Source organism: Semicossyphus pulcher, unplaced genomic scaffold (assembly GCF_022749685.1).
Source record: "Semicossyphus pulcher isolate SPU_LCO1_2020_fin unplaced genomic scaffold, fSemPul1.0.p SCAF_5, whole genome shotgun sequence".
Classification (NCBI taxonomy): domain Eukaryota; kingdom Metazoa; phylum Chordata; class Actinopteri; order Labriformes; family Labridae; genus Semicossyphus; species Semicossyphus pulcher.
Window position 1 is genome coordinate 32,356,060 of NW_027211726.1, and position 15,373 is coordinate 32,371,432.

Here is a 15,373-nt window from a genome sequence, read left to right on the forward strand (position 1 = left end):
GAGGAACGGGGCCTTCGGGGGGGCATGCAGGTTAAAGGATCACTCGCCCAGCAGGGTGATGCTGACTATGACGAGGGCGTGAGTGCTGGTTAGTGATCCTGACTGGGATGAGCATGATTACAGGAGTGAAGGCAGAGATACAAGTTACAGAGTTAGTAGTGACCCCTCCTAGCCAAGAGTGGTAACTGATGGTGTGTGTGTGTGTGTGTGCGTGTGCGTGTGCGTGCGTGCGTGTGTGTGTGTGTGTGTGTGTGTGTGTGGGTGTAGTCTGTCAGGCTGTCTGATCACACAGGAAGGCTGTGCCTCTCTGGCCTTGGCTCTGAGCTCCTCCCACCTGAGAGAGCTGGACCTGAGCTACAATCATCCAGGAGAACCAGGAGAGAAGCTGCTGTCTGCTGGACTGGAGGATCCACACTGCAGACTGGAGACACTGAGGTACAGACAGACAGACAGACAGACAGACAGACAGACAGACAGACAGACAGACAGACAGACATGTTTTGTCCCTCAGCTTGTTTTCCATCTGTATAAATGATTTGGATCTTAAAGAAGAAATCTAATGTAGGTGTACATTTGAAGAATTGAATTGTGGGTATTTTGTTGTCTGCAGACGATGTTGCTCTACTGGCTGAATCAGAAGATGATTGACAACATTTGTTAAAGACCTGCTGTTACAGGTGGAGGTTGTTGATTCATCAGAGTAAAACACAGATAATTCACTTCAGAACAAAGGGTGTTCCAAGCAGGAGGAAAATGTTGACTCTTGGGACGGTTACATTGGAATACACACCTGAATATAAATATCTGGGATCTTCTCTTGATGAGTTTAGGACTCATGAAGCTGGAGTTAAATGATTGGCTGGTTGGGCTGGCAGAGCACTGGGGTCTGTTGTTACCAAGCTGCAGATATGTAAAGATGTTGGGTGTTCCACTTCCTCTCAGCTCTATGATGCATGTGTTTCCCCCACACTGAATGATGCCTCAGGGATATGGGGATTCAAAGACAGTAAAACTTCAGACGTTATACTAAACAGAGCTGAACGCTGTTTTTGAGGCGTTCATAAATGTGCTCCTACTTTGGCTGCTCAGGGCGACGTGTTGGTTTCCTGGATCTATACAGAGAAAATGTGAAATGATACGACTGTGGAATCGTTTACTGAACATGTCAGAACATCGGATCAATAGGAAGGTTTTTCTGTGGACTCAAATGTACAAGTCTCCATGGGCTGCAGAGCTTCATGCTGTTTGTGAGGAAGCTGGCTTACAGTATATATACAGGAATCATTTATCATGCAGCCTGAACACAAGTAGAAAAAGTGATTTGCTAGATTAGAATAAAAATGGTTCAATGATATCTTGTTAAAACCTAAATTAGGAACATATATCCAAATCAAGCACAGTTATGGTGCTGAAGCTTACGTTACAGCAAACTGAACCAGGAGTCAGAGGTGTTTAGGTGCACAGGTGAGAACAGGAATCCTTCCTCTGGCTCTTGAAGTGGGCACATTTAAACACATCCAGGAGGAACACAGGCTGTGTGAGCTTTGTGAGAATGAATCACATTTTCTTTTGTATTGTCCTTTTTATGATGAGATCAGAGCATCCTTGATGAATGAAATGTATGCTGAAAATCCTCAAATGTTTTGGTGCTCTGACGACGACAGGATGGAACGTTTGTTTGGCTTTAATGTTTATAAGTCGGCCATTTTTGTTTGTAGATCCTGGAAGAAACGTCAGGATGGTTTATTTCTTTCATATTATTTCTGTTACGTGTCGACTTCTGGTTTCTGCTGTCTCTCTGCCTTTTTATGGGCCGGACATGTTGTTTATGTCTGACAGTAATAACACAATCAATCACACACAGACAGACAGACAGAAGCTGTCTCTCTGTCTCTAACTGGTGACCTTGCTGTCTGATGGAGGATGTGAGTGAAGCTGTATGAAGTCGATTCTGATCTGGTTTCTTCCTCCAGGTTGGACCATGGTGGACGGCACAGACTGAAACCTGGTCTGAGGAAATGTGAGTGTGTTTGAACTTTGATTCATGAGAACACAGCTGCTCATGTTGGGCTCCACTTTTTGTAATTGTCTTGACTGAAGATGAATTTCAATCAGGATTGACTTTCTGTTTTTGTCAGTGTGGCTGTAAAGATGTACGAAGTGAACAAAGTGAACAGCAGGATCCAATCAAAAGAATCAATACATTTGATGATCAGTGAAGAGAAGATTCACTGTGTTTCTTCCAGCTCTGATCTTTCTGCTTCATGTGACCTCTGACCTAATAACAGTTTGAGACAGCAGATGGTTCACAGCTTCTTTGTGCTGCACTTTTATTACTGACACTTGATTGTGCTCTTATCCTGGGCTCCACACATCCTGACTGCCATGTTCACTAACTGTTCATTTCATTACAGCTGCAGTGTTGAGTTTCAGTGCTGCCAAATATTCACAGTTAAACATGAAATCTAAGTTTGACTGACTTTCAGAAACTGTCAGTAAAGTTGTTTTTGAATGAACAGATGATAACCTGCAGCTGTGTTGTGTCTCCTTCTCTCCATCAGACGCCTGTGAGCTGGAAGTGGACACAAACACAGTGAGCAGAAAACTCAAACTGTCTGACAACAACAGGAAGGTGACATATGTGTGGGAGGAGGATCAGTCATATCCTGATCATCCAGACAGATTTGATTATTGGCTTCAGCTGCTGTGTAGGACTGGTCTGACTGGTCGCTGTTACTGGGAGGTCGAGTGGAGAGGAGGTGTTAATGTATCAGTGAGTTACAGAGGAATCAGGAGGAAAGGAGACAGTGATGAATGTTTGTTTGGAAGAAATGATCAGTCCTGGAGTCTGATCTGCTCTGATGAAGGTTACTCTGTCTGGCACAATAACAGAGAAACAAAGACCTCCTCCTCCTCCTCCTCCTCCTCCTCCTCCTCCTCCTCCTCCTCCTCTGGTAGAGTAGCAGTGTATGTGGACTGTCCTGCTGGCACTCTGTCCTTCTACAGAGTCTCCTCTGACACACTGATCCACCTCCACACCTTCAGCACCACCTTCACTGAACCTCTTTATCCTGGGTTTTGGGTTTGGCCTGGTTCCTGGTTGTCTCTGTGTTCTCTGTAGGTCAGAGAAACTCTGCTGACTGAACATCACTGACTCTGTTCACTGACTCAAACTCTTTCATGAGTCTGATTTCATCACTTTGATTTGAATCATTTTATCAGGTTAAAAACTCAAAGATATTTACTTGTAAAAAAGAACTCATGATTTTGATTCATTTGTGTTTCTGTTCTATTTTGAACGATGTCGTCGTTTATTTGAATAAAATCTTGACCTTTGATCCTGAAGGAAATCATTTCATCTCGTCTGTCATCACTTTGAACACATGTGACGTTTGTCTTGTAACAGGTGACCCTTTGTGTGAGACCACATGGACAGAGATGTTGGAACACTTTCATAAAGCTCACATTCACCATATTAACACAGCGGCCATTTTCTTCTGACGTTAAGTTCAGGGTGAGAGGCTCAGATACTGTTAGCATGTTGTGCTGCTGCACATGCATGTAGCCTGGTCCAGTTCATAAGAAACATTAGTAGCTCAAGAAAACCTGCAGACCTCTACTCACAGCTGACACACACTAATAACAGACATGATTATGACAGCAGACGTGCCTTTATGGGGCGCTTCACGTTACCTCTGCCTGAATCTAATGCTTCAAAGAGGACTGTCACGTATAGGGCCATGTTGACCTGAATAAACACTCATAAGATCAGTTTTAAAAAGAGATTAAGAAACACAATTATTCTAAAAGAAATCAGTTCAGCCTCAATGTGACATTTTGTATGTGAACGTGGATAAAACTCAGACTAATTTACATCAACTGAAGCTAAAATAACCATCTACTGTTGTGGTGACACGATGAATGTGAAAGAGTTTCTCTTCTGTTTTACTTGTGTTTTATTTCTGGTGCTTTGTTTCTCATGTCGAAGGTCGTCTGTTGTGTCATCTTGAATGTTTTGTCTTGTTTTCTTTTGTATGGACCGCAGGGAGAACTGTTGTTACTGCGCGTCCATGTTTGCTCGTGACAGCAACAGGCGTTGTTCACCGCCAATCAGACCGTGAAGAGGAGCTGCGTGAAGATACATGTTGGATAGAATGAGACCGGAAGACTCATCAGCACAACTTCAAAATAAAAGTGTTCAACAAGTCAGGAAGCCACAGAGTGCATTTAGGTCAGGACTAAATAGATTAGGCTGTATATGGAATTAAACTGTGACTAACAACTGGATTAAAGAGTTTAGAAAGAGTCCTTAAGTAGAATATCTGACACCAGAGAAGATCAAAGGTGGGAATATGCTCACCTAAATGTTTTGCGCCCACTTGAGCTCCTTCTAGAAATATAGTTTTCAAACCCTGAGCACAAAAACCAGAATAAATTGACCCACAACAACTTGTTTTTAATCTCAGGGGATACCTCTGATCATAAAGCCTTTAGTGACAATGAAGAAGATTTTTAAAGCACAGCTCAAAAATAGCAGCAGACAGATATTATATTGGAAAGGTAGATATAACTTAGAACAAATGACATTTTATTTGTGCATCAATTTAGTTTTGATGAGTTTTTATAAAGAGGTCTAATTTAAGGATCATATAGTTTCACTTTTTAACAGTCATATTGAAACGCTCTTTACCACAGAGGGAGTTATAGAGATAGAGCTTGCAGTGTGTTCCTCATGATGGATCACATGATGGGCTACATGCAATTTAGCATTCAGCTCCTTTAATCAGGTATGAATCCTAGTATGAAGTCCCATTTAGAGCACAGGTAATCCTTACAAGTCAGTATCTGGATCAGGTTGATCCAAACCAGTTTTCTTTGAACAACCGGGATAAAAGTAAGATGGATTACCTGATCCATGATGATGAAAAGAGGATTTCCAAATGAAATGAAACCTTTTGAACAACCTGGGAGCGGATTGGAGGAGAAGAGTCGCAGTTATGTGACACTCAATCAAACTTTTGCCTCAACTTTGTGTCTCTTTAGATTTGACATGAGATTTTTAGATTTCTGCTGTTTGCCAGAAAATTTAATGTCAGAATCAACACAATTATAATGTAAGGTGCAGCTCTGTTTCCACTGAACTCTTGTGTAGCTGCACAGGTCCACCTGAGTGTGTGTGTGTGTGTGTGTGTGTGTGTTGCAGCTGACTTGTGGGCAGCGTTAGGCGGGAGGACAGAGTACCAGACCTCAGAGAGACTGGAGAGTCAGACCCTGACTCACCCTCCTCGTCTGTTTGGATGCTCCAACAAGACGGGCAGGTTCATCGTAAGTATCTGGTCCAGATGATTAAAACCTCCTCAGTAACAAGAATCATTTTAAACACATTCCTTCAAACACTTCAGTAAGCTGTTATCTTCCTCATGAGGCTGAATGAGTCCTCTTCAGTGTGTTGTTTCTCAGACATCGATGATGCGCAGATGATGAAAAGAACTTCCGTTGACACCGACTTGTTTGTATATAAGCACAGATTCATTACAAAGAATCAGCATCAGTCAGGCTTCATGAATACCTGGGAGATCACCTCGGCCAGATAGTGTCTCCCCGAAACACAGTCCAACATGCACTTATATATGTTCCAGGTGTGTTTATGTCTCTCTTACCATGTGTTTCACATGAGGACGAAACCCCTTTTCTTTCCCCCAAAAGGCTCCTATTTCATCAACATTAGACGGGGTCCTCTTCTCACTGACATGTTTTCATAGTATCCTATAGCTCGTTTTAGACAGGGCATATGGCATTAGTTTGACTACTCCTACACAACAACTTTCCAGAGTCACTTGTAAGCAACTCACATCTCAGGTCAGGTACTACATATTTCCCCCCTTCGAGACGACACAGTCTCGAAAAAGAGAAAATGACGCACTCAGAATGTTTATGACATTCCTCCCGTCCATGCTTGCTACAGCATAACTTTAGCAATAACTTTGAAGTGTGAGAGCGTAAAACCTATCTGGCAGCCATCTCTTCTGTCGTATCCATCAAACAATCCAGACAGGAAGATTCTCCCACGGTCCCTCTGCCCCAGGCAACCACATATAGTACTTCAAGTCACTTGAAACGGAGAGTTCTAAAACTTTGTATATTAACAAATTGTATGCAAATGTTTGTGGGAACCTCAGAAATAAAAATGAGAAACTGTCCAGAGTGAGGCTGGTCGACCCATCGCACCTTCCTGTGGACCTTTCCCTACCTAACACCTCTATCCCTAAACACTGGAGAACAAAAAGAGAACACCTGAGGTCCCAATGTATTTGCATTATAATAGAAAACATGATTCTCAAAGCAATCAAAGTAAAGAAACCCCATACCTTTCACTCCTCATACGCCCCTGTTATAAACCCTTAAATGTTACTCATGCAGTTATAGCCAACTCAAAAACTAAACCCAAGCATTATATGTTACTCGGATTGTCACTAACATAAATGTCCGATTTTCATTTCGCGTGCACTAGTGTATAATAAAAAGTACAAAGTATCCATCAATATCACAGATTACAATATAATAAAACATCCAATACTGTAAAAATGTGGAGAAAAACATGTTAACATATCAGACTGTTGCTCCTCAGCAACATCAGCTTCTTGTGTAATGTACTCTCAATGTCATATTTAAATCAGGGTGTGTTGTTGTTGTAGTCCTTGTTCAGGGTCCTCTGTCCATTTTCACTGTCCATGTTTGAATGTTTGAGTCCATTCAGGCTGTGAGGATCTCTGGACAAGCAGTCACCCTCACATTGATCTCCCACATGTTGTCCTGGGAAGAAAGAAAATACCAGCCAGTATCTTGCAAAAACATCAAATGCAGTATATTGTAATTCATTTTCACATGATTCCATTTCCCCCCTTTACCCACACTGATCCCCATACATCAAACACTCAACAACAAAAAGTTATAAGATAACATCAAAAATAAATGTCGAGATTATAATAAAGTCAGATATTCAAAATGGATATTTCTCAACCATCTCGCCTTCTATCGCCGCTTCCTCCTCATCTTCACTCGGCTCATCCCTACGTAGTAGCGGCATCTGAGCGTTATCTCCTGGCATCACAACACAACCTCATCAGTATCACAGCCTTTGCAAAAGTCAACATCAGCGTACAAAAACAAAACATCACACACAGTGATAGAATTACTGCCACCATAATCTGAACCAATATAGCTCCCATTGGTCCTAATTTGTCTTGCAACCAAGCATTAGCGGACCATCCAGCTCCTTCCGATGGGCCAAACGCATCCCTAATGAGGCGCAACGCATCGATGACGCTAGTTATGTTGTCAGAGCGATCAGGAATCAAAGTGTAACAGGCATCTCCAGTCAGGTTTAAAGCTACACATAGGCCACCTTGTTTGGCCAAAATATAATCAAGAGCCATGTCATGTTTCAGCAACGTCAATCTGTGACTCTTCTGTGTATTTGACAAATATTCAAAACCTCTTATAGTCTCATTTGCAAAACCCTGTAGGGTGTAAGTAATATTATCAATATGATCCGCCAAGAATGTTACACCATACCACGGAAACAATCCTATACCCCATTTAGACCTGTGTGTTGGCAGATTTTAACAATGCGGTTTTTCAACACACCATTCATTTTTTCACAAACACCTTGGCTTAGCGCAGTGGTTCTCAAATTTTTTCTTTCAAGCCCCCCCTTGGAGAAAAAAAAATGTCCAGGCCCCCTCCCAAAAAATATCACAAATGGGTGAAGTTAAACTTTTATTGAAAGAAAGTCAAGATCGTGACCGTTCTTTTCACTTTTCTCTGAGTAATTTGCTGTGCAAAAAAACCAACTATTTCAATTTCTTCATCAGACTTTTTCAAATAGAAATATAATAAAATGTGCAATAACTTTTTCAGAACAATAACAATAAAGTTCAACCAGTGCTTAAAAAAAACAGTGTTTCTGCTACATACATTTTGCTGTGGCGGCCCTGACACAGTGACAGGAGTCACAGGACATCAATCACACGTGAAGTCGTGGCAACCAAATAAACAACAGCGGGGCCAGTTTACTCCTCACAGTGTTCTAACGGGTAAAAGAGGGTCCGACATCGGACGCTCTGTCCGCACACAATCAGTTCTGTTACGCAATCTTATCTAAACAATCATATTGTGTATCTCCGTACGTCCCTACTGTAAATGCATTGATTGTCGCTGTTTATAAAGCTTATAAAAAGGTGCACATGTCATTCGGTAACAATCGATCGCTCGTTTTGCACACGCAGCTCACGTGCTGTTTTGAATTGCGAGAGAAAATATTTAACTTTTGTAACTTAATTAAACAGAGGGCGGATGAGGGTAGTCAACAAAGCAGACAGAGAGACAGACAGATAGAGGGGGGCGGGGCAAGCAGCTGTGCAGAGAGCACCTCTGCTCAGGTGTGTTGGGGGAGTGAAGCAAAGCAAAGTGATCAGATTAAAGTAGATTGGGAATTAAAACTTAATACAGTGAAGAAAAGAGAACAATTAGAGTGTTTGAGTCTACATGTGGTGTGCTTCTCACAGAGATCATTGAGATATGCGAGGGCAACGTGTTTGTGTACTGTGCCACCCGAAAATGAGTCCGGGTTGTCCGACGTCAAAACATAGTTCCGCCTGCTACATTTTCCAAACGTTGGCGCGCCCCCCAGGGGCGATTCAGTCCTGCTTTCTGCAGGATTTCGTGCATAGCTGGGACCCCAAGGAGATCAGCCAAAAGTCTCTTGATATCTCCCATGGCAGGCTGCGTCCCACCAAAACCTCTTCCAACTTTGCAATCCAAGGATGTGCTCCATCTTGAAGAATAGGTAACTTTTCAAGTATGTTTGACATATCTGTATTCTGCCATGGCTTGTACTCCAGATTCTTTTGCTTTCTCAATCTCCCTTAAGCTCCGCCTTTCCTCTTCTCCCCGGGCACTAGATGCTGATGGAAAAGAACTTGAAAGACACTCGAGCTCCAAATCTCCATCACTATCTCCGTTTTCACTATCATCAGTGCTGTCTCTTTCTGGACTCAATTTCCTCAATGATTTCTCTCCTCTCCTCTCCGCTTTAGCTAACATCCGTCTGACCACTGGGTCATATCCACCAGCGGCCCCTTCTGAGTCACTCTGACTGTCGCCTCCCACTTGCATCCGTCTATCTCTCTGACCGCCCGAGCTGCCCAAACGTCTCTTTTCCCTCTTACTTTTGGAGCTAGGGTACATTTTTATGGTTGTTTTAGCCTTTCCCGTCTCTATTATTCGCTCCTCATCATCTTGGATGTAATAATTGCCCTTATGGCTAATCACTGGGAGCTGGGGATAAACATCAGTAAACTTCACCTCCTCCTCATAAGGTGGAGGCTTCTTTACTGGGGCTGTATGTGAGAAGGGTGCATTAACCTTCGCCATTAGCTTTTCTGTTTCCTTTACACTCTTTTCTATTTCTTTTGCACTTCTTTCCCTCCTTTCTTTTGCAGCTTCTAACATTTTCTGTCCCTCATTTTCAAACAACTTCAGAATGCCAAGCTCTATCCGTCTCTTTTCCTGTCCCTTTTTACCTTTCTTTTGTCCTGCGTTATATGTGGACACAAGCACCTGCATTGTTTTAATTACATCTGGGTTAAGAGTCCCTTCCACTGGCCAAGGTTGATCGATGTCAGGCCAACGCTTCTTCCATTTTTCCGACATCTCTGCGATACCTTTAACAAGGGGATTATTCTTCTGCACTACATCAACGGGGGTAATTGCTTTAGAAGCTTTAATGTCCATCTCTGACATTGTAGCGACTCCCTTATATCCTCTTATTGTAAATCAAAACAAATCAGTTAAAAGGCTATTTATGAAGCACCGAATTTTCACAATCAATCAAGAAATGTGTTAGACAGGACAGGTAAAATTAAATGCAATTGTTGTTAATATTTGACTACTATAATTAAATATCTTTTAAATGAGCGTTTATGTAGGAAGTAATGGGTTACATGTCTTTGGACTCCTGCATTTCGCCCATGTCCCTTATGGGACTATATAAATAACAAGTTAAAAATAATAAAAACAAATGATAAGGAGGAAATCTCCATAAGCTTACACTGGCATGAAAGAGTAGCCAGAACACTTGTTCTGAATAACTTGTGCACGTTTGAGTCTTGAGAATATATCACTTTTATGTTCTCTGTATGATCTTAGATCTGCTCCTCTTGTACTCCTCTTGAGGTGTCAGAGTCTAACATGTATGCTTTAAGTTTTACTGCCATGTTGGCCTCTGATGCTCTTAGTCGAGTGTCTTGAGAATTACTGCAGTTGAGTCTTTAAAGATCCTATTCTTGATTTATATCCTGTTTTCCCTCAGTTACACTGACTGTATGTCAGCCTTTAACATTATAGCCAGCAAGCTTTATGTACTGTAGCCTTTGCTCTCTTGGTCTTTTTCTTTAGATTTATTATATGTGTGCGTTTAAGTTTGAACATTGTAAACTCACTGTGTAGCTTATAGCTCACAACTTATAATATGAGTTTATTAATTAATGGATTATTATCTAATTTCTTAACTAGGAAAAATAGAAGGATGTTTGATTACATATTATTTTGGAGTATTACTCGATTATGTTGACTTTTTATTAACACAAATTATTGGTGAATTGTGAATTGCAAGGAATTATTTTAACCTTGACTTTTAATCAATGATTTGTGCTACTATTCTCCTTCTAGTAGTTACTTTAGTCTCTTCATCAGTCTGCATGGTTGATTTTTCTGTCAATGTACTTTAATGTACTCATGTAACCATGTCATATATCCATTTGTTGGACTTTTGACTATGTATTGTTAAACATTTATCATGTATGCTTACATTTATTGAGTTGTCACAGAACTTCTCTTTGAGTCCTTATTTGTGGGTCGGAGAGTTGTTGAAGCTGGTCTTGTCTGTGAACAGATTTATGATTGGCTCCCTGGCCGCAGCTGGCCCACGTGGGGTAGGGCTCTGGTTGACCAATGGTTATAGGTAGGCTGGAAAAATGTCCCTCACCTCACGTGGACGGGCCGCGTGCACCTCACCTCACGTGAACGGGCCTCGTGAACTTGCAGGTGCAGGAGCTGGGAAATTCCAGCTTTTGCGCAGAGGCCTATATAAAGGCAAATGTCCGGAGATCGGGGCTCACTCTCCGCTCCGCTCTCCTCAGGACATGCCTACCCGTCTCTCAGAGATTCTCCATTCGCAGGAAGAGGTAAAGCAGACAGCCTGAAAAACTTTAAATCTGACTCTTGTCCGTTTGTGACTTGAACTTCTGGCGTAATTTAGATTTGAAGCAAGACTTTGACAACTGTTGGGCCTGCCATAACGGGGATGCTCGTAAGCTCCTGGCGACAATACGCCTATTGAGGGTTTGCATGGTATCTCTTGGTAGACAAACCTAAACAGGACTCGAGGTTTTGTGAATAATCAATGCCCGCCAGAGACTCCCAAATTTAGCTGATAGATAGAATGTAATTTAAGGTTTCTTAAATTGCATCCAAATTGTCCAACTCGTAAATGATCAGCCTTATTTAAAGGCATCTGAAAACAGAACCAGACCAGTTTAACTTTTTCTTTTCTTTTTCTTTTTTATTATTTGTGTCATTTATAACTGAGTGAACAAATAAAGGCATGTAAAACTTTAATAAATCCTTTGGAGGGAGTTTTGTTCCGGAGTGAGTGGTATTAAATCAAAAGTGAGAAAGGTTTTCTTCAAAGGACTCCGTTACGCCCCCGAGGTAAGCTCATGAGATTCACACTACGGCGACATTACTGATTTATAGACACACACACACACACAGGGCAGAGAGCACCTTTAGAGGGCCCCTTCTTGAGCTATGTTAGGCATCTATGTTGTTTGAGGCCTTCATAGCTGTTAGGATTTAAATCATACAGGGGTCCCACTAACAGGGCTCTCATACGGAGGAAGATAAAATCTTATGGGTGTTTAGGCCAGTGAATAAAGTCAGATAAGGGGGCTTTTTTTCCTTCAGCCCCCTCCCCTTCCCGCGTCTCTCCCTTTTGTATTTTAGCCTTAAGTCAGGGACGAGGCCTGAGGGTGGGAGAAGGACGTGTAGGGGTTTCACGGTAGGGACCGGACCAAGGGACAGAGAAACTAGCCGTATTTTTCCCTGAGGGCTAAGGGCCCGCTAGCATAGTCCCAGTAGTGATCCGTGAGCACTACGGCGACAGATTAATGAACGTGTCGTCGCCGACGGGAAAGCCTCAGTTTTTGTGACGCTTCTGAGGGCGTCCTGCTTTTAGAAGGAGAAGAAAAAATAGGAACTATTTTTTCTTAAAACCCCCCTTCCCCTTCCCTATTTAGATATTAGAACATGCTTCGAATGCAAATTAAATCAAGATAAATTTGTAAACCTCAAAGAAGACCAAAGACTTATTGATCACTTGTTTATCACCCAATGCTCTAATCGCACTCATTCATCTCAAAATGATCAAATCATTTCAATGTTCAAACTCGAAATAGCTCAGGTCAAACTAAATCATGCTCAGACAATGAAACCAACATCCGCAACTCTCAACAGTATTTAGACCAAATCCGCCTTTCCACAAATAATCAATTAAATCGATGAAACTTCCTTTAATTAATTAATGTTGTAGTCGATCAGTTCGTTGCCAAGTTTCCCCTCTAGATGATTGCAATGTGTAATATTCCCATGTGTGACCTCAGGCTGAGAAATGATCTTTTCTGCATTAACATCAAACTAAAAAGAAAACACAATGGGCCTATATGCAAACACACGCTAAATATGTATCAACTATATTGACTATAAATGAGTATATACGCATATAGATAACTGCAGACTCTTGTTAAAAGAGCTTGTGGATAAAATCGCACTAGCCTTGATCAAGCTGGATGCAGGATCCGCGCGCGCTATCATCCACAAGCTCGATCAGCTGTGCTCTCGTCTGCCCTTTGGAGGATCCAAATTCAGACACGTTCCATCCTCAGCTCTCATTCGTCATAATTAAACAGAGGAAGAACAAGAGAAAACAAAACGAGAGTTTAGTGTTTATGATCCATCTAGATTCTTAAAAACAATGCAATCATGGATTCAGTGTAGTTTACACACATTTTCTGCCAACATTTAAGTTGGTCAAATTTATCACAACGGGTGTCCTCCCACAAGAGTTACTCTTTAAACAGCAACTTCTAACAGGCATACATTTATCTTACTTTTCTCAAAACCAAATTCCTTACTTTTCACTTGCATGTCTTCTAAATCTATCATACTTATTTTATTATACAAAGGATTGCCAATTTATGAATCCAAAAAGCAAATATTTTAGTCGGTTTTCAAATCTAATAACGCCTTAAATCTTATTCCTGTTCCTCCTTTTCGCTATCTCCCAAAGAGAGAAGGGGAGGGGGAGCTCACACTCTCCGTCTCAGAAAAAGCACGCTTATTGGTGTTTTAAATGACGTATCACCCCTTGCTCCGCCTCTCAAAATGTTAGCAAGGACTTCCAGTTTATAGTGACCATCGGAGGGTGAACATCCAGCCCAGACTCCCCTCAGAGTCAAATCAAACAGAGTCAAAGATAAAGCACGCACACAAAGGCCCACGCAGTATCCTCTCAAATCAACAAGCAAAACAAGTTTATCCTCTTGTAAACTAAACCTGTCTTCTCCTTCATTTTGAATAAGGCTCTATGCTCTTCAAACAGACACATTCTTCTCAAAATGCAGTCACACACATACACACACACACACACACACAGGCAGAAAGAAAGAGAGAGAGAGAGAGAGAGAGAGTGAGAGTGACCAATCAATCAATCTGCTAATCCTATCAGGATTTGTTTCCCAGCTCTGATGGACTTTATCAGGAGATTTTCTTTTCCCTTTTTCTTTGTCTTTTCACTTTTTACACATGCTTGTGTGAACAGAATGTCCTCGCTGGTCCTCCACTCCTCCTTCGACTCAGCAAAGGCTCATATATTTTATCAGATGTATAAACGTCCTCTATTAGGCTCAAAGGTTTTTATCACTGAAGAGGCAAAAAATGTCTCTCCTTATTAGTTACTTCATCTCCTTTAACCCATCAATAACTTATATATGACTACTTGATATGAGAAGCAATCTATTCTATTTATCAATTCCACATAAGCAAATACATTACACAGCCTTCTTCTCCCAACTTAAACAATGACATGCCACAGCTCACACACACACATAGGCAGCATACACAGACTAAAAACACTGTGAAGCACACACACACACACACACACACACGCACACACACACACACACACATAGACTCAAGACAGCCGGCAAAACAAAAAACCCTCAAACTGTCTTCCAAAAACACCAAAAGCACTTAATCCTAAAATGTATAGTCGACTCTTTCACAAATTTCCTCTAGACGTCATTTAACTCATTACTTCACAATGTGTGCTCACTGCACGCTCGGCCCGCTCAGCCTTTCCTTTCTTCTCTTGTCTCAACTTTTTATGCCTTTCTCTTCTCTTTATTTCTCTTCTCTTTATTTTATCTCTTTCTCTTCTCTTTTTTCTTTATCTTCTCTTTATTTTATCTCTTTCTCTTCTCTTTATTCTCTTATCTTAACCCAGGGCCCTTCTTTCCCTGTTTTTTTTCTCTCTTAAAGCCAACTTTCACTCAGTGCCTAATTTACACGTCTTATTGTTAAGAAGATGTGGGCCCTGGCTTCATTAATCTTGCCTGGTTATTCAGCTCACTTACTGTTACTGGTTCTGCTATTCTACACTTTATCTCGACACTAATTCTTCAATTCTTCAACTTCTTTAACTTCAACTTTTATTTCTTTATCTTCAACTTTTATTTCTTTAACTTTTGTTTCTTTAACTTCAACTTTTGTTTCGTAACTTCAACTTTTATTTCTTTGCACTTCCCTATTTTGCGTCCTTAACAACGCAATAAACCCCAATTTAGACGGAATATCACTTCAAACATCAACGCATCGCAGCATGTCCGCGTCAATGATTCTTTTTACAGTGCATCTAACCAGCTAAAAGCCAACAGCCTCATCAAACCAACGCCCCAATATAAGTGAGAAAATACTCACCTAACCGGTTTATATATTGTGGGAATAGGTGAGTCAAGGCCGTCGGCAGCTGGAGAAGCCTACATCTGGATCCTGTTCGTGACGCCAAATTTCTTGTTTCTCAAACATCGATGATGCGCAGATGAAGAAAGGAGCTTCCGTTGACACCGACTTGTTTGTATAAGCATAGGTTTATTACAAAGAATCAGCATCAGTCAGGCTTCATGAATACCTGGGAGAACACCTCAGCCAAATAGTGTCTCCCCGAAACACAGTCCAACATGCACTTATATATGAT

At 41.4% G+C, this 15,373-nt stretch overlaps 2 protein-coding genes across 2 annotated transcripts in view; both read left to right on the forward strand.

The window, feature by feature from the left end:
• LOC138608375 (NLR family CARD domain-containing protein 3-like) overlaps positions 1-15,373 on the forward strand; it is a 186,272-nt gene that overhangs the window by 70,576 nt on the left and 100,323 nt on the right. The window contains exon 10 of the mRNA XM_069680950.1: positions 268-435. Within this exon, the coding sequence (XP_069537051.1) occupies positions 268-435 (168 nt within the window). The remainder of the gene's footprint in view (positions 1-267; positions 436-15,373) is intronic.
• Positions 990-3,231, forward strand: LOC138608552 (stonustoxin subunit beta-like). Its single transcript, XM_069681156.1, has 3 exons — positions 990-1,006; positions 1,974-2,020; positions 2,562-3,231. Exons 1-3 carry the CDS (start codon positions 990-992, stop codon positions 3,119-3,121), a joined length of 624 nt encoding a protein of 207 aa, XP_069537257.1. The 3' UTR covers positions 3,122-3,231.

Excerpts from the sequence above, each read along its gene's own strand:
- LOC138608552 (XM_069681156.1), top strand. Across the intron at positions 2,021-2,561 it reads GAAACCTGGTCTGAGGAAAT|ACGCCTGTGAGCTGGAAGTG; the intron begins GTGAGTGTGTTT and ends TCTCTCCATCAG.